This window comes from Bombina bombina, chromosome 6 (assembly GCF_027579735.1).
Source record: "Bombina bombina isolate aBomBom1 chromosome 6, aBomBom1.pri, whole genome shotgun sequence".
NCBI classification, from domain to species: Eukaryota; Metazoa; Chordata; class Amphibia; order Anura; family Bombinatoridae; genus Bombina; species Bombina bombina.
The window spans coordinates 1148922347-1148945871 of NC_069504.1; the positions used below are offsets into that span (position 1 = coordinate 1148922347).

The following is a 23525-nucleotide window of genomic DNA, read 5'->3' on the forward strand; positions in this document are numbered from 1 at the left end:
CTCGCTGAGAAGAAATGTATTTATGTATATATATCCCAGAGCTCGTTGGGAAGAAATGTATTTATGTATATATATCCCAGAGCTCGCTGAGAAGAAACGTATTTATGTATATATATCCCAGAGCTCGCTGGGAAGAAATGCATTTATGTATATATATCCCAGATCTCGCTGGGAAGAAATGCATTTATGTATATATATCCCAGATCTCGCTGAGAAGAAATGTATTTATGTATATATATCCCATATCTCGCTGAGAAGAAATGTATTTATGTATATATATCCCAGATCTCGCTGAGAAGAAATGTATTTATGTATATATATCCCAGATCTCGCTGAGAAGAAATGTATTTATGTATATATATCCCAGATCTCGCTGGGAAGAAATGCATTTATGTATATATCCCAGATCTCGCTGAGAAGAAATGCATTTATGTATATATATCCCAGATCTCGCTGGGAAGAAATGCATTTATGTATATATCCCAGATCTCACTGGGAAGAAATGCATTTATGTATATATATTCCAGAGCTCGCTGGGAAGAAATGTATTTATGTATATATATCCCAGAGCTCGCTGGGAAGAAATGCATTTATGTATATATATTCCAGAGCTCGCTGGGAAGAAATGTATTTATGTATATATATCCCAGAGCTCGCTGAGAAGAAATGTATTTATGTATATATATCCCAGAGCTCGCTGAGAAGAAATGTATTTATGTATATATATCCCAGATCTCGCTGAGAAGAAATGCATTTCTGTATATATATCCCAGATCTCGCTGAGAAGAAATGCATTTATGTATATATATCCCAGATCTCGCTGAGAAGAAATGTATTTATGTATATATATCCCAGAGCTCGCTGAGAAGAAATGTATTTATGTATATATATCCCAGAGCTCGCTGAGAAGAAACGTATTTATGTATATATATCCCAGATCTCGCTGAGAAGAAACGTATTTATGTATATATATCCCAGAGCTTGCTGGGAAGAAATGTATTTATGTATATATATCCCAGAGCTCGCTGAGAAGAAATGCATTTATGTATAGATATTCCAGAGCTCGCTGAGAAGAAATGTTTCTTTCTAATAACACGGTGAGTCCACGGATCATCTTAATTACTGTTGGGAATATCACTCCTGACCAGCAGTAGGAGGCAAAGAGCACCACAGCAAAAGCTGTTAAATACCACGCCCCCTACCCACAATCCCCAGTCATTCTCTTTGCTTGTATCAGTTGCAAGGAGGGGTAAAGTTAGGTGTCTGATTCTTCAATCAAGAGTTTGTTATTTTTTAAGCAAAGCAAGTTTGCTCTGGTTTTCTTTGGGGTGTAGCCGTAGTCCATGTAAGTCTCTTCAGTAGAGCAAGTGGTGGCTTTTAAGCATTTGGGAACTTGTGGGGTATAATCCCCACTGGGCCTCCCAAGTAGTTTCATGCTGCCCTTGGTTGAAAGTTTGAGTAAGTTTACTCAGCCTTTTCTTTTTTCCACAGGTCCATGTGAGGTAGGAAGCCCCTCTCATACCAAGTGAGCTGTCCTGCGGCCGGACAGATTTTTGAGGTAAGTGCCTATTTCTTTTCCTGTTTTGATATAGGAGAATTTGGCACTTTGACAGTTAATTCTGTCTAAATATACAAACAGCCTTCTAGGTTAACGGTTTATTGTATGGCAGTTTTGCAGGCACTGGGGATGTTTGTTAGGCCACGCCCACAATAGGCAGGCTTATCTGAGATAGCAAGGGCGTTTTTGGTGCCCTTTTAGCTGTTTCCTGTTGTTCCTGGATGTTGCAGCTCTGTTGCATAGCTCCTCAGAGGTGGTTCAGCGTTCTCTCCGGTGCGGCTGTATGGGGGTCCGGATCATTTTCTGACTTTGTTTCCGGCAGAAAGGAGGTCAGGTAGGCATCTCAGCAGAGCTTGCTGAGGTGTGGAGGTTGCCTGTTGTTTTTTGTGGGGCTGTTGCTCTGTTTATATTTAAGTTTCTGTCTGAATTAAAAAAAAAAAGTCTGTTTAAAATTTAAAGGGACAGTAACGTTTTTTGTTTCATTAAAATTATGATTTGAACTTAGAATTTTTTATTGATTAAGGTTTTTTCCCTTTGGAATAAGATGGACCAAGAGGCCCTGCAAGCTGTTGCTTGTTCTCTATGTTTAAATACTAATGTTGAGCCTCCTATCCCTTTTTGTCCTTCTTGTATCGAGAGAACATTACATTACAAGGATAGACTTTTTGATTCTGAGCCTTCAATGTCTAGGGCGGATGTTGTTCAGGAGTCTCCTGTTCAGGCTAATCCGCAGCTTTCTCCTCATACGTCCCAATCTTCTGCAGTGCCCTGTGTTTCGTCTCAGGTTGGTTTTTCCTTGCAGGATATGGCTACCCATATATCCTCAGCAGTATCTGAGGCTTTGGCCTCTAGTTATGAAGCCGTCTACTTACCTGCATTCGCCGGCCCAATATGCTCGCCTACCATCGTCGCTGCGGACCTAAAAACGTTGGCCAAAGTTATCAAAAAAGCTGTCAAGAAGCCGCGCACCAAGTACGGAGCGATGAGCAGCGGACTGTTGTTAACTGACAGTCATCGATCTCGCTGCTCATCGGCTTCTTTGCAGCTTTTTTGATAGCCTGTCACTAAGCACCCACACTATACTACACTGTTTTACCCCCTAAACCGCCACTCCCGGAGCCCCCCACAACTAAATAAAGTTATTACCACCTAAACCGCCGCTCCTGGACCCCGCCGCAACTATAATAAATGTATTAACTCCTAAACCGCCGCTCCCGGACCCCGCCGCCACCTACATCATACCTATTAACCCCTATCCTGCCCCCAACTACACCGCCGCCACCTATATTCAAGTTATTAACCCCTATTCTGTGGATCCCGGACCCCGCCGCGAATAAATAAATTGTTTAACCCCTAAACCGCCGCACCCGGAGCCCACCGCCACCTATATTAAAGTTATTAACCCCTATCCTGCCCCTCACTACACCGCCGCAACCTACATTAAACTCCTTAACCCCTAAACCGCTGCTCCCGGACCCCGCTGCAACTAAATTAAATGTTTAACCCCTAAACCTCCGCTCCCGGACCCCGCCGCCACCTATATTAAACTTATTAACCCCTAAACCTAAGTCTAACACTAACACCCCCCTAACTTTAATATTATTTTAATAAATCTAAATAAAACTTACTATTATTAACTAAATTATTCCTATTTAAAACTAAATACTTACCTGTAAAATAAACCCTAAGATAGCTACAATATAACTAATAGTTACATTTGTATCTATCTTAGGATTTATTTTTATTTTACAGGCAACTTTGTATTTATTTTAACTAGGTACAATAGTTATTAAATAGTTATTAACTATTTAATAGCTACCTAGTTAAAATACTTACAAAATTATCTGTAAAATAAATCCTAACCTAAGTTACAATTAAACTAACACTACACTATCATTAAATAAATTAAATAAATTACCTACAATTACCTAAAATTAAATTAAATAAACTAAACTGTAGTACAAACAAACACTAAATTACAGAAAATAAAAAAGAATTACAAGAAGTTTAAACTAATTACACCTAATCTAAGCCCCCTAATAAAATAATAAAGCCCCCCAAAATAAAAAAAATTCCCTACCCTATTCTAAATTACAAAGTAACCAGCTCTTTTACCAGCCCTTAAAAGGGCTTTTTGCGGGGCATTGCCCCAAAGTAATCAGCTCTTTTACCTGTAAAAAAAAATACAACCCCCCCCAACATTAAAACCCACCACCCACATACCCCTACTCTAACCCACCCAAACCCCCCTTAAAAAAACCTAACACTAACCCCCTGAAGATCACCCTACCTGGAGCCGTCTTCACCCAACCGGGCCGATATCTTCATCCAAGTGGCGCAGAAGAGGTCCTCCATCCAGCAGAAGTCTTCATCCAGGCGGCGTCTTCAATCTTCCTCCATCCGGAGCGGAGCGGAGCTATCTTCAAAGGAGCCGACGCGGAGCCATCAGATTCCGATTGGCTGATAGGATTCTATCAACCAATCGGAATTAAGGTAGGAAAAATCTGATTTTCTGATCCAATCAGCCAATCGGATTGAGCTTGCATTCTGTTGGCTGATCGGAACAGCCAATAGAATGCAAGCTCAATCCGATTGGCTAATTGGATCAGCCAATCGGATTGAACTTCAATCTGATTGGCTGATTGAATCAGCCAATCAGATTTTTCCTACCTTAATTCCGATTGGTTGATAGAATCCTATCAGCCAATCGGAATTCGAGGGACGCCATCTTGGATGACGTCAGTTAAAGGAATCTTCATTAGTCGTTCAGTCGTCGGTTGAAGAGGATGGCTCCGCGTCGGCTCCTTTGAAGATGGCTCCGCTCCGGATGGATGAATATTGAAGACGCCGCCTGGATGAAGACTTCTGCTGGATGGAGGACCTCTCCTGCGCCACTTGGATGAAGATTTCGGCCTGGTTGGGTGAAGACGGCTCCAGGTAGGGTGATCTTCAGGGGGTTAGTGTTAGGTTTTTTTAAGGGGGGTTTGGGTGGGTTAGAGTAGGGGTATGTGGGTGGTGGGTTTTAATGTTGGGGGGGGTTGTATTTTTTTTTACAGGTAAAAGAGCTGATTACTTTGGGGCAATGCCCCGCAAAAAGCCCTTTTAAGGGCTGGTAAAAGAGCTGGTTACTTGGTAATTTAGAATAGGGTAGGGGATTTTTTTTATTTTGGGGGGCTTTATTATTTTATTAGGGGGCTTAGATTAGGTGTAATTAGTTTAAACTTCTTGTAATTCTTTTTTATTTTCTGTAATTTAGTGATTGTTTTTTTGTACTATAGTTTAGTTTATTTAATTTAATTTAATTTTAGGTAATTGTAGTTAATTTATTTAATTAATTTAATGATAGTGAAGTGTTAGGTTTAACTGTAACTTAGGTTAGGATTTATTTTACAGGTAATTTTGTACTTATTTTAGCTAGGTAGTTATTAAATAGTTAATAACTATTTAATAACTATTGTACCTAGTTAAAATAAATACAAAGTTGACTGTAAAATAAAAATAAATCCTAAAATAGCTACAATATAATTATTAATTATATTGTAGCTATCATAGGGTTTATTTTACAGGTAAGTATTTAGTTTTAAATAGGATTAATTTAGTTAATACGAGTAATATTATTTAGATTTATTAAAATAATATTTAAGTTAGGGGGGTTAAGGTTAGTGTTAGACTTAGGTTTAGGGGTTAATAATTTTAATATAGGTGGCTGCGGTATAGGGGGGGCAGGATAGGGGTTAATAACTTTAATATAGGTGGAGGCGGGGTCCAGGAGTGGCGGTTTAGGGGTTAAACAATTTATTTAGTTGCAGCGGGGTCCGGGATCCGCAGGATAGGGGTTAATAAGTTTATGTAGGTGGCGGCGGTATAGGGGGCGGCAGATTAGGGGTTAATATGTATAATGTAGGTGGCAGCGGGGTCAGGGAGTGGCGGTTTAGGGGTTAACATGTTTATTATAGTTACGGCGGGGTCCGGGAGCGGCGGTTTAGGGGGTAATAAATTTATTTAGTTGCGGCGGTGTAGGGGGGCTCAGATTAGGGGTGTTTAGACTCGGGGTACATGTTAGGGTGTTAGGTGCAGACGTTTCCCATAGGAATCAATGGGATATCGGGCAGCAGGGAACATGAGCTTTCGCTATGGTCAGACTCCCTGTAGTAGTTTGATAACTACCAAAAGTAGTCAGATTGTGCCGAACTTGCGTTCGGAACATCTGTAGTGACGTAACCATTGATCTGTGTCGGACTGAGTCCGGCGGATAGTAGGTTACATCACTATATTCTACTTTTGCCGGGCAGTAGGGGTTGATAACTAAGGCGAATCAGCCTCGCCACAAATACGCTGCGGAATTCCAGCGTATTTGCTGTTGACGGCTTGATAACTAGAGGCCTTTGTCTGCTTTTCCTATGTTACAGGTTAAGCGCAAGAGGAAGTATAAGGTTTTTGATTCTGTTGCACTTGTGTCTAATGTTTCTTCTCATAAGTCTGAGGAGGAAGATACTTCAGTAGCATCTGAGGGTGAGATCTCAGATTCTGATAGTGTAAATCCTTCTTCTGAACCTGAGGTTGTTTCCTTTAGGTTTAAGCTGGACCACCTCCGTTTGTTACTTTGCTATATTTAAGTTAGGGAGTGTTAGGGGTAGACTTAGATTTAGGGGTTAATAACTTTAATATAGTGGCGGCGACGTTGGGGCGTCAGATTAGGGGTTAATAAATGTAGGTAGGTGGCGGCGATGTTAGGGACGGCAGATTAGGGGTTAATAATATTTAACTAATGTTTGCGAGGCGGGAGTGCGGCGGATTAGGGGTTAATGTTTATTATAGTGGCAGCGACGTTGGGGGCGGCAGATTAGGGGTTAATAAGTTTAGGTAGGTGGCGGCGACATTGGGGGCAGCAGATTAGAGGTTAATAAATATAATGTAGGTGTCAGCGATGTTGGGGGCAGCAGATTAGGGGTTCATAAATATAATGTAGGTGGCGGCGGTGTCCGGAGCGGCAGATTAGGGGTTAAAAATTTTATAATAGCATTTGCGATGCAGGAGGGCCTCGGTTTAGGGGTTAATAGGTAGTTTATGGGTGTTAGTGTACTTTTTAGCATTTTAGTTATGAGTTTTATGTTACGGCGTTGTACCATAAAACTCTTAACTACTGACTTTTAAATGCGTTAGGACTCTTGAAGGGGTAGGGTGTACCGCTTACTTTTTGGCGTCCCAGGACAGACTCGTAATACCGGCGCTATGGAAGTCCCATAGAAAAAAGACTTTACGAAGTTTACGTAAGTGGTTTTGCGGTAAGGCCAAAGAAGTGTGCGGTGCCCCTAAACCTGCAAGACTCGTAATAGCAGCGGGCGTAAAAAAGCAGCGTTAGGACCTCTTAACGCTGCTTTTTTACCCTAACGCACAACTCGTAGTCTAGCCGAATGTTTGTTTGGCCTTGTAATAATGCAGCAAGTCCCTAATACAGAAGTGAGATTATTAAAAGACCACTAACATCTAAGGATTCAGACAGAGGAAAGAGCAGCAATTTTAAACAACTTTACAATTCCCTTCCATTATCAAAATATGCACAATTGTTTTATATTTACACTTTCTGAGACACCAGCTACTACTGAGCATGTGCAAGAATTTACAGGATATACGTACATGCATTTGTGATTGGCTGATGGCTGCCACATGCTTCAGGGGGACATAAATTAAACTAACTTTGAAATTTGTCATAAAAAAATCTACTACTCATTTAAAATTCTGATTAAGTGCAATTGCATTGTCTTTTTATCGTGCAATGAAATGGTCCTCTCAGTTTATTAGCCGAGGTTTGTAACACGCTCTCCCATTACTTTATTGGGAATAACACAAAACACTTTATTATCTGCTGATCAATAATTCCATAAACTTGCCGGGTAAGTGCTGAGAGCGTCATTTGTAGGAGCAGAGGGTAATAATTTATACACAAAACTACTGCCCTGACTGCAGATTATATCAGGCTGTAAAAATAACAGATGACCCAAAAGCGTAATATACACCAGAAATCTTTATTTTTTTTTTAATAAGCTACTTGCCTTAATGACAATTCCTTCGTATACATTATACTAACAATAAATAAAGATGCAGATTCCCACTTTAGTGAATGGTGTCTATAAAATAATAAGGGAATTAGCAGAGTTATGTCTGATGCACAGACTATTGTGCAATACTAGCCTAGATTCATTCATAATTTGAAAAACGTAATTGAAAGACAATAATTGTGCTATTGTGTCCTGTGATGATGATTCACTGAGGTTATAGTAAGTGACATAGAAGTGACATTTACAGCAGGTGACAAGAAATGAAGGTTCCTGTGTGAGAATTCTGTATGTTCACTGAAAGCAGAAGGTTCCCAGGTCACTGTAGTTTTTATTCATATGTTCAATATCTGCCCAGTTATCTCCTGTATTGTGCAACAGTGCTACTCTGTACTGCTTGTAGTCCTTGTCACTATCATAGAAGTAACCTCAGCCAACCTGTTAATCCTTATAGTGTTAGAGACGGCCAGAATATATACCTGTACCCCACTCCCTAACCTAATTCCAAACCCAAACCTAAAACCCAGCACCTAACTCTAACAATACGTCCCTAATGCTACCCCAACCCCTAACTATAACTCAAGTGCCTAAACTGAACTCCAGTCCCTAACACTAATCCCTGCCCCTAACCCAAACTCAATCCTTAATACTAACCCCTGTCCCTAACCCAAACTCAATCCCTAATACTAACCCCTGTCCCTAACCCAAAATCTGTTCTTAAAGGGACAGTCAACACCAGAATTTTTGTTGTTTTAAAAGATAGATAATCCCTTAATTACCCATTCACCAGTTTTGCATAACCAACACAGTTATAATAATACACGTTTTACCTCTGTAATTACCTTGTATCTAAGCTTCTGCTGTATGCCCCCTTATTTCAGTTCTTTTGACAGATTTGCATTTTAGCCAATCAGTGCTCACTCCTGGGTAAATTCACGTGCATGAGCTCAATGTTATCTATATGAAACACATGAACTAATGCCCTCTAGTGGTGAAAATACCTTCAAGGTCTAAGAAATTAGCATATGAACCTCCTAGGTTTAGCTTTCAACTAAGAATACCTAAAGAACAAAGCAACAGTAACAGTAAATTGGAAAGTTGTTAAAAATTACATGCCCTATTTGAATAATGAAAGGTTTTTTTTTGGACTTGACTGTCCCTTTAACACTAACCCCTGCCCCTAACCCAAAATCAGTCCCTAACACTAACACTTGCCCCTAACCCAAATTCATTCCTTACCACTAACCCCTGTCACTTACCCAAACTCATTCCCTAACACTAACCCCTGCCCCTAACCTAAACTCAGTCCTAAACACTAACCCCTGTCTCTAACCCAAACTCATTCCCTAACACTAACCCCTGCCCCTAACCCAAACTCAGTCCTAAACACTAACCCCTGTCCGTAACCCAAACTCAGTCCCCAACTCTAACCCCTGCCCCAAACTCCGTCCCTAACTCTAACCCATGCCCCTAACCCAAACTCAGCCCTTAACACTAACCCCTGTCCGTAACCCAAACTCAGTCCCCAACTCTAACCCATGCCCCTAACCCAAACTCAGCCCTTAACACTAACCCCTGTCCGTAACCCAAACTCAGTCCCCAACTCTAACCCCTGCCCCTAACCCAAACTCAGTCCTAACACTAACCCCTGTCCATAACTTAAACTCAGTCCCAAACTCTAACCCCTGACCCTAACTCGAACTAAGTTTCTAACACTAAACCCTGTCCCTAACTCAAACTCTGTCTCTAACCCTAACCCCTGCCCCAAACTCAGTCCCCAACTCTAACCCCTGCCCCTAACCCAAACTCAGCCCTTAACACTAACCCCTGTCCATAACTTAAACTCAGTCCCAAACTCTAACCCCTGACCCTAACTCGAACTAAGTTTCTAACACTAACCCCTGTCCCTAACTCAAACTCAGTCTCTAACCCTAACCCCTGCCCCAAACTCAGTCCCTAACTCTAACCCCTGACCCTAACTTGAACTAAGTTTCTAACACTAACCCCTGTCCCTAACTCAAACTCAGTCCCTAACACTAACCCCTGTCCCTAACCCAAACTCAGTCCCTAACACTAACCCCTGTCCCTAACCCAAACTCAGTCCCTAACACTAACCCCTGTCCCTAACTCAAACTCAGTCCCTAACACTAACCCCTGTCCCTAACTCAAACTCAGTCTCTAACCCTAACCCCTGCCCCAAACTCAGTCCCTAACTCTAACCCCTGTCCCTAACTCAAACTCAGTCCCTAACACTAATCCCTGTCCCTAACCCAAACTCAGTGCCTAACTCTAACCCATGCCCCAAACTCAGTCCCTAACACTACCCCCTGTACCTAACCCATACTCAGTCCCTAACACTAACCCCTGTCCCTAACCCAAACTCAGTCCCCAACTCTAACCCATGCCCCTAACCCAAACTCAGCCCTTAACACTAACCCCTGTCCGTAACCCAAACTCAGTCCCCAACTCTAACCCCTGCCCCTAACCCAAACTCAGTCCTAACACTAACCCCTGTCCATAACTTAAACTCAGTCCCAAACTCTAACCCCTGACCCTAACTCGAACTAAGTTTCTAACACTAAACCCTGTCCCTAACTCAAACTCTGTCTCTAACCCTAACCCCTGCCCCAAACTCAGTCCCCAACTCTAACCCCTGCCCCTAACCCAAACTCAGCCCTTAACACTAACCCCTGTCCATAACTTAAACTCAGTCCCAAACTCTAACCCCTGACCCTAACTCGAACTAAGTTTCTAACACTAACCCCTGTCCCTAACTCAAACTCAGTCCCTAACACTAACCCCTGTCCCTAACCCAAACTCAGTCCCTAACACTAACCCCTGTCCCTAACCCAAACTCAGTCCTTAACACTAACCCCTGTCCCTAACTCAAACTCAGTCCCTAACACTAACCCCTGTCCCTAACTCAAACTCAGTCTCTAACCCTAACCCCTGCCCCAAACTCAGTCCCTAACTCTAACCCCTGTCCCTAACTCAAACTCAGTCCCTAACACTAACCCCTGTCCCTAACCCAAACTCAGTGCCTAACTCTAACCCATGCCCCAAACTCAGTCCCTAACACTACCCCCTGTACCTAACCCATACTCAGTCCCTAACACTAACCCCTGTCCCTAACCCAAACTTAGTCCCTAACACTAACCCCTGTCCCTAACCCAAACTTAGTCCCTAACACTAACCCATGCCCCAAACTCAGTCCCTAACTCTAACCCCTGACCCTAACTCGAACTAAGTTTCTAACACTAACCCCTGTCCCTAACTCAAACTCAGTCCCTAACACTAACCCCTGTCCCTAACCCAAACTCAGTGCCTAACACTAACCCATTCCCCAAACTCAGTCCCTAACTCTAACCCATGCCCCAAACTCAGTCCCTAACATTACCCCCTGTACCTAACCCAAACTTAGTCCCTAACACTAACCCCTGTCCCTAACCCAAACTCAGTCCCTAACACTAACACCTGCCCCTAACCCAAACTCATTCCTTACCACTAACCCCTGTCACTTACTCAAACTCAGTCCCTAACACTAACCCCTGCCCCTAACCCATACTCAGTCCATAACACTAACCCCGTCCCTAACCCAAACTCAGTGCCTAATTCTAACCCCTGCACCAAACTCAGTCCCTAACTCTAACCCATGCCCCAAACTCAGTTCCTAACATTACCCCCTGTACCTAACCCATACTCAGTCCCTAACACTAACCCCTGTCCCTAATCCAAACTTAGTCCCTAACACTAACCCCTGTCCCTAACCCAAACTCAGTCATTAACACTAACCCCTGTCCCTAACCCAAACTCAGTCCTTAACACTAACCCCTGTCCCTAACCCAAACTCAGTGCCTAACTCTAACCCCTGCCCCTAACCCAAACTCAGTGCCTAACTCTAACCCCTGCCCCTAACCCTAACCCATACTCAGTCCCTAACACTAACCCCGTCCCTAACCCAAACTAAGTGCCTAATTCTAACCCCTGCCCCAAACTCAGTCCCTAACTCTAACCCATGCCCCTAACTCAGTCCCTAACATTACCCCCTGTACCTAATCCATACTCAGTTCCTAACACTAACCTCTGTCCCTAACCCATACTCAGTCCTTAACACTAACCCCTGTCTCTAACCCAAACTCAGTCCCTAGCACTAACCCCTGTCCCTAACCAAAACTTAGTCCCTAACACTAACCTCTGTCCCTAACCCAAACCCAGTCCTTAACACTAACCCCTGTCCCTAACCCAAACTCAGTCATTAACACTAACCCCTGTCCCTAACCCAAACTCAGTCATTAACACTAACCCCTGTCCCTAACCCATACTCAGTCAATAACACTAACTCCTGCCCCTAACCCAAACTCAGTCCCTAACACTAACCCCTGCCCCTAACCTAAACTCAGTGCCTAACTCTAACCCCTGCCCCTAACCCATACTCAGTCCCTAACACTAACCCCGTCCCTAACCCAAACTCAGTGCCTAATTCTAACCCCTGCCCCAAACTCAGTCCCTAACTCTAACCCATGCCCCAAACTCAGTCCCTAACATTACCCCCTGTACCTAACCCATACTCAGTCCCTAACACTAGCCCCTGCCCCTAAACCAAACTTAGTCCCTAACACTAACCCCTGTCCCTAACCAAAACTCAGTCATTAACACTAACCTCTGTCCCTAACCCAAACTCAGTCACTAACACTAACCCCTGTCCCTAACCCAAACTCAGTCCCTAACACTAACCCCTGTCCCTAACCCAAACTCAGTCATTAACACTAACTCCTGTCCCTAATCCAAACTCAGTGCCTAACACTAACCCCGTCCCTAACCCAAACTCAGTCCTTAACACTAACCCCGTCCCTAACCCAAACTCAGTGCCTAACTCTAACCCCTGCCCCTAACCCAAACTCAGTGCCTAACACTAACCCCTGTCCCTAACCCAAACTCAGTGCCTAATTCTAACCCCTGCCCCAAACTCCGTCCCTAACTCTAACCCATGCCCCAAACTCAGTCCCTAACAATACCGCCTGTACCTAACCCATACTCAGTCCTTAACACTAACCCCTGTCTCTAACCCAAACTCAGTCCCTAGCACTAACCCCTGTCCCTAACTAAAACTCAGTCCCTAACACTAACCTCTGTCCCTAACCCATACTCAGTCCCTAACTCTAACCCATGCCCCAAACTCAGTCCCTAACACTACCCCCTGTACCTAACCCATACTCAGTCCCTAACACTAACCCCTGTCCCTAACCCAAACTTAGTCCCTAACACTAACCCCTGTCCCTAACCCAAACTTAGTCCCTAACACTAACCCATGCCCCAAACTCAGTCCCTAACTCTAACCCCTGACCCTAACTCGAACTAAGTTTCTAACACTAACCCCTGTCCCTAACTCAAACTCAGTCCCTAACACTAACCCCTGTCCCTAACCCAAACTCAGTGCCTAACACTAACCCATTCCCCAAACTCAGTCCCTAACTCTAACCCATGCCCCAAACTCAGTCCCTAACATTACCCCCTGTACCTAACCCAAACTTAGTCCCTAACACTAACCCCTGTCCCTAACCCAAACTCAGTCCCTAACACTAACACCTGCCCCTAACCCAAACTCATTCCTTACCACTAACCCCTGTCACTTACTCAAACTCAGTCCCTAACACTAACCCCTGCCCCTAACCCATACTCAGTCCATAACACTAACCCCGTCCCTAACCCAAACTCAGTGCCTAATTCTAACCCCTGCACCAAACTCAGTCCCTAACTCTAACCCATGCCCCAAACTCAGTTCCTAACATTACCCCCTGTACCTAACCCATACTCAGTCCCTAACACTAACCCCTGTCCCTAATCCAAACTTAGTCCCTAACACTAACCCCTGTCCCTAACCCAAACTCAGTCATTAACACTAACCCCTGTCCCTAACCCAAACTCAGTCCTTAACACTAACCCCTGTCCCTAACCCAAACTCAGTGCCTAACTCTAACCCCTGCCCCTAACCCAAACTCAGTGCCTAACTCTAACCCCTGCCCCTAACCCTAACCCATACTCAGTCTCTAACACTAACCCCGTCCCTAACCCAAACTAAGTGCCTAATTCTAACCCCTGCCCCAAACTCAGTCCCTAACTCTAACCCATGCCCCTAACTCAGTCCCTAACATTACCCCCTGTACCTAATCCATACTCAGTTCCTAACACTAACCTCTGTCCCTAACCCATACTCAGTCCTTAACACTAACCCCTGTCTCTAACCCAAACTCAGTCCCTAGCACTAACCCCTGTCCCTAACCAAAACTTAGTCCCTAACACTAACCTCTGTCCCTAACCCAAACCCAGTCCTTAACACTAACCCCTGTCCCTAATCCAAACTCAGTCATTAACACTAACCCCTGTCCCTAACCCAAACTCAGTCATTAACACTAACCCCTGTCCCTAACCCATACTCAGTCAATAACACTAACTCCTGCCCCTAACCCAAACTCAGTCCCTAACACTAACCCCTGCCCCTAACCTAAACTCAGTGCCTAACTCTAACCCCTGCCCCTAACCCATACTCAGTCCCTAACACTAACCCCGTCCCTAACCCAAACTCAGTGCCTAATTCTAACCCCTGCCCCAAACTCAGTCCCTAACTCTAACCCATGCCCCAAACTCAGTCCCTAACATTACCCCCTGTACCTAACCCATACTCAGTCCCTAACACTAGCCCCTGCCCCTAAACCAAACTTAGTCCCTAACACTAACCCCTGTCCCTAACCAAAACTCAGTCATTAACACTAACCTCTGTCCCTAACCCAAACTCAGTCATTAACACTAACCCCTGTCCCTAACCCATACTCAGTCCCTAACACTAACCCCTGTCCCTAACCCAAACTCAGTCATTAACACTAACTCCTGTCCCTAATCCAAACTCAGTGCCTAACACTAACCCCGTCCCTAACCCAAACTCAGTCCTTAACACTAACCCCGTCCCTAACCCAAACTCAGTGCCTAACTCTAACCCCTGCCCCTAACCCAAACTCAGTGCCTAACACTAACCCCTGTCCCTAACCCAAACTCAGTGCCTAATTCTAACCCCTGCCCCAAACTCCGTCCCTAACTCTAACCCATGCCCCAAACTCAGTCCCTAACAATACCGCCTGTACCTAACCCATACTCAGTCCTTAACACTAACCCCTGTCTCTAACCCAAACTCAGTCCCTAGCACTAACCCCTGTCCCTAACTAAAACTCAGTCCCTAACACTAACCTCTGTCCCTAACCCATACTCAGTCCCTAACTCTAACCCATGCCCCAAACTCAGTCCCTAACACTACCCCCTGTACCTAACCCATACTCAGTCCCTAACACTAACCCCTGTCCCTAACCCAAACTCAGTCCCTAACACTAACCCCTGTCCCTAACCCAAACTTAGTCCCTAACACTAACCCATGCCCCAAACTCAGTCCCTAACTCTAACCCCTGACCCTAACTCGAACTAAGTTTCTAACACTAACCCCTGTCCCTAACTCAAACTCAGTCCCTAACACTAACCCCTGTCCCTAACCCAAACTCAGTGCCTAACACTAACCCATTCCCCAAACTCAGTCCCTAACTCTAACCCATGCCCCAAACTCAGTCCCTAACATTACCCCCTGTACCTAACCCAAACTTAGTCCCTAACACTAACCCCTGTCCCTAACCCAAACTCAGTCCCTAACACTAACACCTGCCCCTAACCCAAACTCATTCCTTACCACTAACCCCTGTCACTTACTCAAACTCAGTCCCTAACACTAACCCCTGCCCCTAACCCATACTCAGTCCATAACACTAACCCCGTCCCTAACCCAAACTCAGTGCCTAATTCTAACCCCTGCACCAAACTCAGTCCCTAACTCTAACCCATGCCCCAAACTCAGTCCCTAACATTACCCCCTGTACCTAACCCATACTCAGTCCCTAACACTAACCCCTGTCCCTAACCCAAACTCAGTCCCTAACACTAACCCCTGTCCCTAACCCAAACTCAGTCATTAACACTAACCCCTGTCCCTAACCCAAACTCAGTCCCTAACACTAACCCCTGTCCCTAACCCAAACTCAGTGCCTAACTCTAACCCCTGCCCCTAACCCAAACTCAGTGCCTAACTCTAACCCCTGCCCCTAACCCTAACCCATACTCAGTCCCTAACACTAACCCCGTCCCTAACCCAAACTAAGTGCCTAATTCTAACCCCTGCCCCAAACTCAGTCCCTAACTCTAACCCATGCCCCTAACTCAGTCCCTAACATTACCCCCTGTACCTAATCCATACTCAGTTCCTAACACTAACCTCTGTCCCTAACCTATACTCAGTCCTTAACACTAACCCCTGTCTCTAACCCAAACTCAGTCCCTAGCACTAACCCCTGTCCCTAACCAAAACTTAGTCCCTAACACTAACCTCTGTCCCTAACCCAAACCCAGTCCTTAACACTAACCCCTGTCCCTAATCCAAACTCAGTCATTAACACTAACCCCTGTCCCTAACCCAAACTCAGTCATTAACACTAACCCCTGTCCCTAACCCATACTCAGTCAATAACACTAACTCCTGCCCCTAACCCAAACTCAGTCCCTAACACTAACCCCTGCCCCTAACCTAAACTCAGTGCCTAACTCTAACCCCTGCCCCTAACCCATACTCAGTCCCTAACACTAACCCCGTCCCTAACCCAAACTCAGTGCCTAATTCTAACCCCTGCCCCAAACTCAGTCCCTAACTCTAACCCATGCCCCAAACTCAGTCCCTAACATTACCCCCTGTACCTAACCCATACTCAGTCCCTAACACTAGCCCCTGCCCCTAAACCAAACTCAGTCCCTAACACTAACCCCTGTCCCTAACCAAAACTCAGTCATTAACACTAACCTCTGTCCCTAACCCAAACTCAGTCATTAACACTAACCCCTGTCCCTAACCCATACTCAGTCCCTAACACTAACCCCTGTCCCTAACCCAAACTCAGTCATTAACACTAACTCCTGTCCCTAATCCAAACTCAGTGCCTAACACTAACCCCGTCCCTAACCCAAACTCAGTCCTTAACACTAACCCCGTCCCTAACCCAAACTCAGTGCCTAACTCTAACCCCTGCCCCTAACCCAAACTCAGTGCCTAACACTAACCCCTGTCCCTAACCCAAACTCAGTGCCTAATTCTAACCCCTGCCCCAAACTCCGTCCCTAACTCTAACCCATGCCCCAAACTCAGTCCCTAACAATACCGCCTGTACCTAACCCATACTCAGTCCTTAACACTAACCCCTGTCTCTAACCCAAACTCAGTCCCTAGCACTAACCCCTGTCCCTAACTAAAACTCAGTCCCTAACACTAACCTCTGTCCCTAACCCATACTCAGTCCCTAACACTAACCTCTGTCCCTAACCCAAACAGTCCTTAACACTAACCCCTGTCCCTAACCCAAACTCAGTCATTAACACTAACTCCTGCCCCAACCCAAACTCAGTCCTTAACACTAACCCCTGTCCCTAACCCATACTCAGTCAATAACACTAACTCCTGCCCCTAACCCAAACTCAGTCCTTAACACTAACCCCTGTCCCTAACCCAAACTCAGTCATTAACACTAACCCAAACTCAGTGCCTAACTCTAACCCCTGTCCCTAACCCATACTTAGTCCCTAACTATAACCCATGCCCCAAACTCAGTCCTAACATTACCCCCTGTACCTAAACCATACTTAGTCCCTAACACTAACCCCTGTCCCTAACCCAAACCCAGTCCTTAACACTAACCCCTGTCCCTAACCCAAACTCAATCATTAACACTAACTCCTGCCCCTAACCCAAACTCAGTCCTTAACACTAACCCCTTTCCCTAACCCATACTCAGTCCCTAACACTAACCCCTGTACTCAGTCCCTAACACTAACCCCTGTACCTAACCCAAACTCAGTCCCTAACACTAATCCCTGCCCGTAACCAAAACTGAGTCCCTAGCACTAACCCCTGTCCCTAACCCAAACTTAGTCTCTAACACTAACCCCTGTCTGTAACCCATACTCAGTCTCTAACACTAACCTCTGTTCCTAACCCAAACTCAGTCCTTAACACTAACCTCTGTTCCTAACCCAAACTCAGTCCCTAACGCTAACCCCTGTCCCTAACCCAAACTCCTGTCCCTAACCCAAACTCAGTCCTTAACACTAACCCCACCTTACGCAAACTCAGTCCCTAACCCAAACTCAGTCCTTAACACTAACCCCTGTCTGTAACCCATACTTAGTCCCTAACACTAACTCCTGTCCCTAACCCATACTCAGTCCTTAACACTGACCCCTGTCCCGAACCCAAAATCTGTCTCTAACCCAAACTCAGCCCTAAACACTAACCCCTGTCCCTAACCCAAACTTAGTCCCTAACACTAACTCCTGTCCCTAACCCATACTCAGTCCTTAACACTAACCAATGTCCCTTGGAATCCTTTGTTAATACCTAGGTATACTAATAAATGGCTGGATCACAAGTTTTGTCGGTAATGGTGTGCGGTTCTAACAAGCCTTTTTTTCTTACTGCTCACTTAAGACAACGCTGGTATTACGAGTTTTCTGCAAGCCGGCGTTAGCCTCAGAAAAGTGAGCGTTGAGCAAAATTTAGCTCCACATCTCACCTCGATACCAGCGTTGCTTAAATCAGCGGTAAGCTGGCTAAACGTGCTTGTGCACAATTTCCCCATAGGAAACAATGGGGCTGAGCGGGCTGAAAAAAAACCTAACACCTGCAAAAAAGCAGCGTTCAGCTCCTAACGCAGCCCCATTGTTTCCTATGGGAAATAAAAAATATGTCTACACCTAACACCCTAACATGAACCCCGAGTCTAAACACCCCTAATCTTACATTTATTAACCCCTAATCTGCCGCCCCCAACATCGCCGACCCCTGCATTATATTATTAACCCCTAATCTGCCGCTCCGTACCCCGCCGCCACCTACATTATACCTATGAACCCCTAATCTGCTGCCCCCAACATCGCCGACACCTACATTATAGTTATTAACCCCTAATCTGCCGCCACCAACATTGCCGCAACTATATTAAATTTATTAACCCCTAATCTGCCGCCGCCACTTTAATAAATTTACTAACCCCTAAACCTAAGTCTAACCCTAACCCTAACCCCCCCTAACTTAAATATAATTTAAATTAAACTAAATTAATTTAAGATAATTAAATAAATTAATCCTATTTAAAACTAAATACCTATAAAATAAACCCTAAGCTAACTACAATATAACTAATAGTTACATTGTAGCTAGTTTAGGATTTATTTTTATTTTACAGGCAACTTTGTATTTATTTTAAATAGGTACAATAGTTATTAAAAAGTTATTAACTATTTAATAACTACCTAGCTAAAATAAGTACAAAATTACCTGTAAAATAAATCCTAACCTAAGTTACAATTACACCTAACACTATACTATCATTAAACTAATTACCTAAACTACCTACAATTAATTACAATTAAATTAAATAAACTAAATTACGAAGAAAAAAACTAAATTACAGAAAAAAAAAGAATTACACCTAATCTAATCCCCCTAATAAAATAAAAAAGCCCCTCAAAATAATAAAATTTCCCTACCCTATACTAAATTAGAAATAGCCCTTAAAAGGGCCTTTTGCTGGGTATTGCCCCAAAGTAATCAACTCTTTTACCTGTAAAAAAAGAATACAATACCCCCCCAACTTTACAACCCACCACCCACACACCCCTACTCTAAAACCCACCCAATCCCCCCTTAAAAAACCTAACACTAACCCTCTGAAGATCACCCTACCTTGAGCCGTCTTCACCCAGCCGGGCACAAGTGGTCCTCCAGAGGGTCCGAAGTCTTCATCCGATCGGGGCAGAAGAGGTCCTCCAGACGGCAGAAGGCTTCATCCAGGCGGCATCTTGTATCTTCATCCTTCCAGAGCGGAGTGGGTCCATCTTCAATCCAGCTGACGCAGAGCCATCCTCTTCAAACGAAGTCCTAACGAAGAATGAAGGTTCCTTTAAATGACGTCATCCAAGATGGCGTCCCTTGAATTCCGATTGGCTGATAGAATCCTATCAGCCAATCGGAATTAAGGTAGGAAAAATCCTATTGGCTGATGTAATCAGCCAATCAGATTGACCTTGCATTCTATTGGCTGATTACATCAGCCAATAGGATTTTTCCTACCTTAATTCCGATTGGCTGATAGGATTCTATCAGCCAATCGGAATTCAAAGGATGCCATCTTGGATGACGTCATTTAAAGGAACCTTCATTCTCTTCATTTGAAGAGGATGGCTCCGCATCGGCTGGATTGAAGATGGACCCGCTCCGCTCCGGAAGGATGAAGATACAAGATGCCGCCTGGATGAAGCATTCTGCCCCGATCGGATGAAGACTTCGGACCCTATGGAGGACCACTTGTGCCCGGCTGGGTGAAGACGGCTCAAGGTAGGGTGATCTTCAGGGGGTTAGTGTTAGGTTTTTTTTAAGGGGGGATTGGGTGGGTTTTAGAGTAGGGGTGTGTGGGTGGTGTGTTGTAATGTTGGGGGGGTATTGTATTCTTTTTTCTTACAGGTAAAAGAGCCGATTACTTTGGGGAAATGTCCTGCAAAAGGCCCTTTTAAGGGCTATTTGTAATTTAGTATAGGGTAGGGAAATTTTATTATTTTGGGGGGCTTTTTTATTTTATTAGGGGGATTAGATTAGGTGCAATTAGTTTAAAATTCTTGTAATTCTTTTTTTTTCTGTAATTTAGTTTATTTCATTTAATTGTAATTAATTGTAGGTAGTTTAGGCAATTAGTTTAATGATAGTGTAGTGTTAGGTGTAATTGTAACTTAGGTTAGGATTTATTTTACAGGTAATTTTGTACTTATTTTAGCTAGGTAATTATTAAATAGTTAATAAATATTTAATAACTATTGTACCTAGTTAAAATAAATACAAAGTTGCCTGTAAAATAAATATAAATCATAAGCTAGCTACAATCTAATTATTAATTATATTGTAGCTATCTTCGGGTTTATTTTATAGGTAAGTATTTAGTTTTAAATAGGATTAATTTATTTAATTATGTTAAATAATTTTGTTCAATTTAAATTATGTTTATGTTAGGGGGTGTTAGGGTTAGACTTAGGTTTAGGGGTTAATAACTTTATTATAGTAGCGGCGACACTGGGGTCGGAAGATTAGGGGTTAATAATTGTAGGTAGGTGGCGGCGACGTTGGGGGGGGCAGATTAGGGGTTAATAACATTTAACTAGTGTTTGCGAGGCGGGAGTGTGGTGGTTTAGGGGTTAATACATTTATTAAAGTGGCGGCGATGTCCGGTTGGCAGATTAGGGGTTAATAATTGTAGGTAGGTGGCGGCGATGTTGGGCGGCAGATTAGGGGGTTAATAAATATAATGTAGGTGTTGGCGATGTTAGGGGCAGCAGATTAGGGGTTCATAGGTATAATGTAGGTGGCGACAATGTCCGGTCGGCAGATTAGGTGTTAAATTTTTTTATTATAGTGTTTGCGATGTGGGGGGGCCTCGGTTTAGGGGTTAATAGGTAGTTTATGGGTGTTAGTGTACTTTTTAGCACTTTAGTTAAGAGCTTTATGTTCCAGCTTTAGCCCATAAAACTCTTAACTACTGACTTTTAAATGCGGTAGGAGTCTGGACAGGAGAGGGTCTACCGCTCACTTCTTCCAAGTCTCGTAATACCAGCGTTAGGCAAATCCCATTAAAAAGATAGGATACGCAATTGACGTAAGGGGATTTGCGGTAGCCTCGAGTCGTGGAATAAAAGTGAGCGGTACACCTGTACCTGCCAGACTCATAATACCACCGGGCGTTAAAAAGCAGCGTTGGGACCTCTCAGCGCTGCTTTTTAAGGCTAACGCCAAACTCGTGATCTAGGCAAAAGTGTTTTAATAGATTAGAACATTATCATTGTTTCTTAATGTCCCTTTTAAATAAGTTAAGCTCAGGTGTTGTTCTCACGTCTCTCTTGTGTTCCACTTCACAGACCGACGGGTTCCGATATCCCAGACCACCATCTGTGCCGCCTTCTCCGGCAGTTTCTCAGCCATCTAGTCCTCATGAAAGTGAAGATGAAGATGAAGAAGATGGTGATGAAGAAAGGTATGATGAGGATGAAGAAGCAGAAAAAGATCGTCAGAACATCAAATCCGCATTTGCTTTTGGGCCAGTGTCTAAGGGAAAGAAGATAAAACATGGCGAATATAGAAACTGAAGTGGCAGATGGTGCCCGCCAGATCTAATTAGCTCATGTTGCTGTCTCAGTAGCTTAGACATGATTAGTATGGAGAGGAACTTGTACAACCTAGTAAAGAACCCGTTCTCAGGGTATAAAAGGCACTTATGTGACACATATGGATCATAAAATAGCGTTGGACTCAAAATGTAATAAACTTTAAATGTTGCAATAAAGGGACTGTAAACCATGTAATTTAAGTACTAACAATGTATCATTTATATTATCTTATTGTAATTATTCATAGTATGCAGAGCAAAAGCGCAGTGGAAGTGGTTAAAATCTTTATTTTATTTCACCTAAAATCGCCTTTTCTGTCCGCCTATGAATAATAACTTTTTTTTCTATACTTACCGTCATTGCCCCTGCAGCCAACAGCCGATTGAACATCCTTCTTCTTCTATTTTAAAAGTGCGCGTTCCCTCTTCACGTACGCATGCGCACTGCAATCAGGCTTCATCCTTATACACAGAATCGCAATGCTTCGTCGTTCTGTGTTTCTGATAGAGTGGTGAGTCACTCCTACAGACGAACGAGCAAGTGAAATACTTATGATCCATAATTTTCTATGTTTTGGACAATCATATTTATTTCTAAGCAATATATTTTTAACCCTCAATCATCTTTGCAGAACAAATCTAAATCTAATGTACCACATAGAGCATAATTCCTTTTATTTTTACATACATACTTTAGATAGATATATATATTGGGTTTTAAAAATTAAACTTACCAATTACAATATTAAATTTCTTTTTGCTCGTTATAGTCTAGGGTTGGTAACAGATTTGAACTCGTTATACACTATACTCGGTAACAGATTGGCATATAGGCAATAAATCGCACTGTGATTTGCATCGCGATCCACTGCTTATATTGTGAAGCAGAGTAGTGGTAATGTGCATGCGTAGAGCAGGTCTAAATGCGCGCTCCGGATAATAAAATGGGCGTTTATAATCTAAAGTGTAAAGTAACGGCCCTGCAGCACTGTCTATGAAAAAAATTACTCAGGCTGCATGGGCGGATAGAGGGGAAAAAAAACAGTGATTGTATAAAATAATTTTTAATCACTTCCGTAGCGCTTAGACTCTGCACAATAGAATCTTTATATTACACATCAAATTGTTAACATAATTATTGTGTTTGCAGTGTTATGATTTACAGTCACTTTAAGGAAAATAAAACAACATTGCAATATACAATTATTCATGTCGCCTGCTTTAAAGAGGCTGGAGAACATACTATTAACATGCTACACAGTGAGTGCTTGATCAGTGTAGGAGCAGAGTTATATTACCTTATTGCTCACAGCAAAGAAGATAGGAAAACAAAACACTCAACAGGTTTTTATTTTCCAGGGCAGCATAAAATGCAAATATTGCCAACAAAGGCCTCGCTTCCATTGAGTCGTTAAAAATGGAGCCGTAAGCTACTGAAGCGGCCGACAGCTAAAAGTAATTTACGGCTCCATTTTATTACCAGGTTTCCATTTAAATATTTTGCGGATAGCGTGCAGTCGCTCTTTTCGTGTAGCTGTAAGTTGACGTTGTGTTAACGCTTCCATCTGATGTCGGATTTCTTGAAAATCAATTAGTTGCTAAGGTAACCCGACCTTACGCTATAGAATT

At 43.4% G+C, this 23525-nt stretch overlaps 1 protein-coding gene across 1 annotated transcript in view; it reads left to right on the plus strand.

Moving 5' to 3' along the window:
* Positions 1-23099, plus strand: part of LOC128664291 (glycogen [starch] synthase, liver) — a gene marked incomplete at its 5' end in the record, with an annotated part of 119600 nt that extends 96501 nt beyond the window's left edge. The window contains 1 exon segment of the mRNA XM_053719127.1: positions 21649-23099. Within this exon segment, the coding sequence (XP_053575102.1) occupies positions 21649-21876 (228 nt within the window).
* Between the last annotated feature and the right edge of the window lie 426 nt (positions 23100-23525).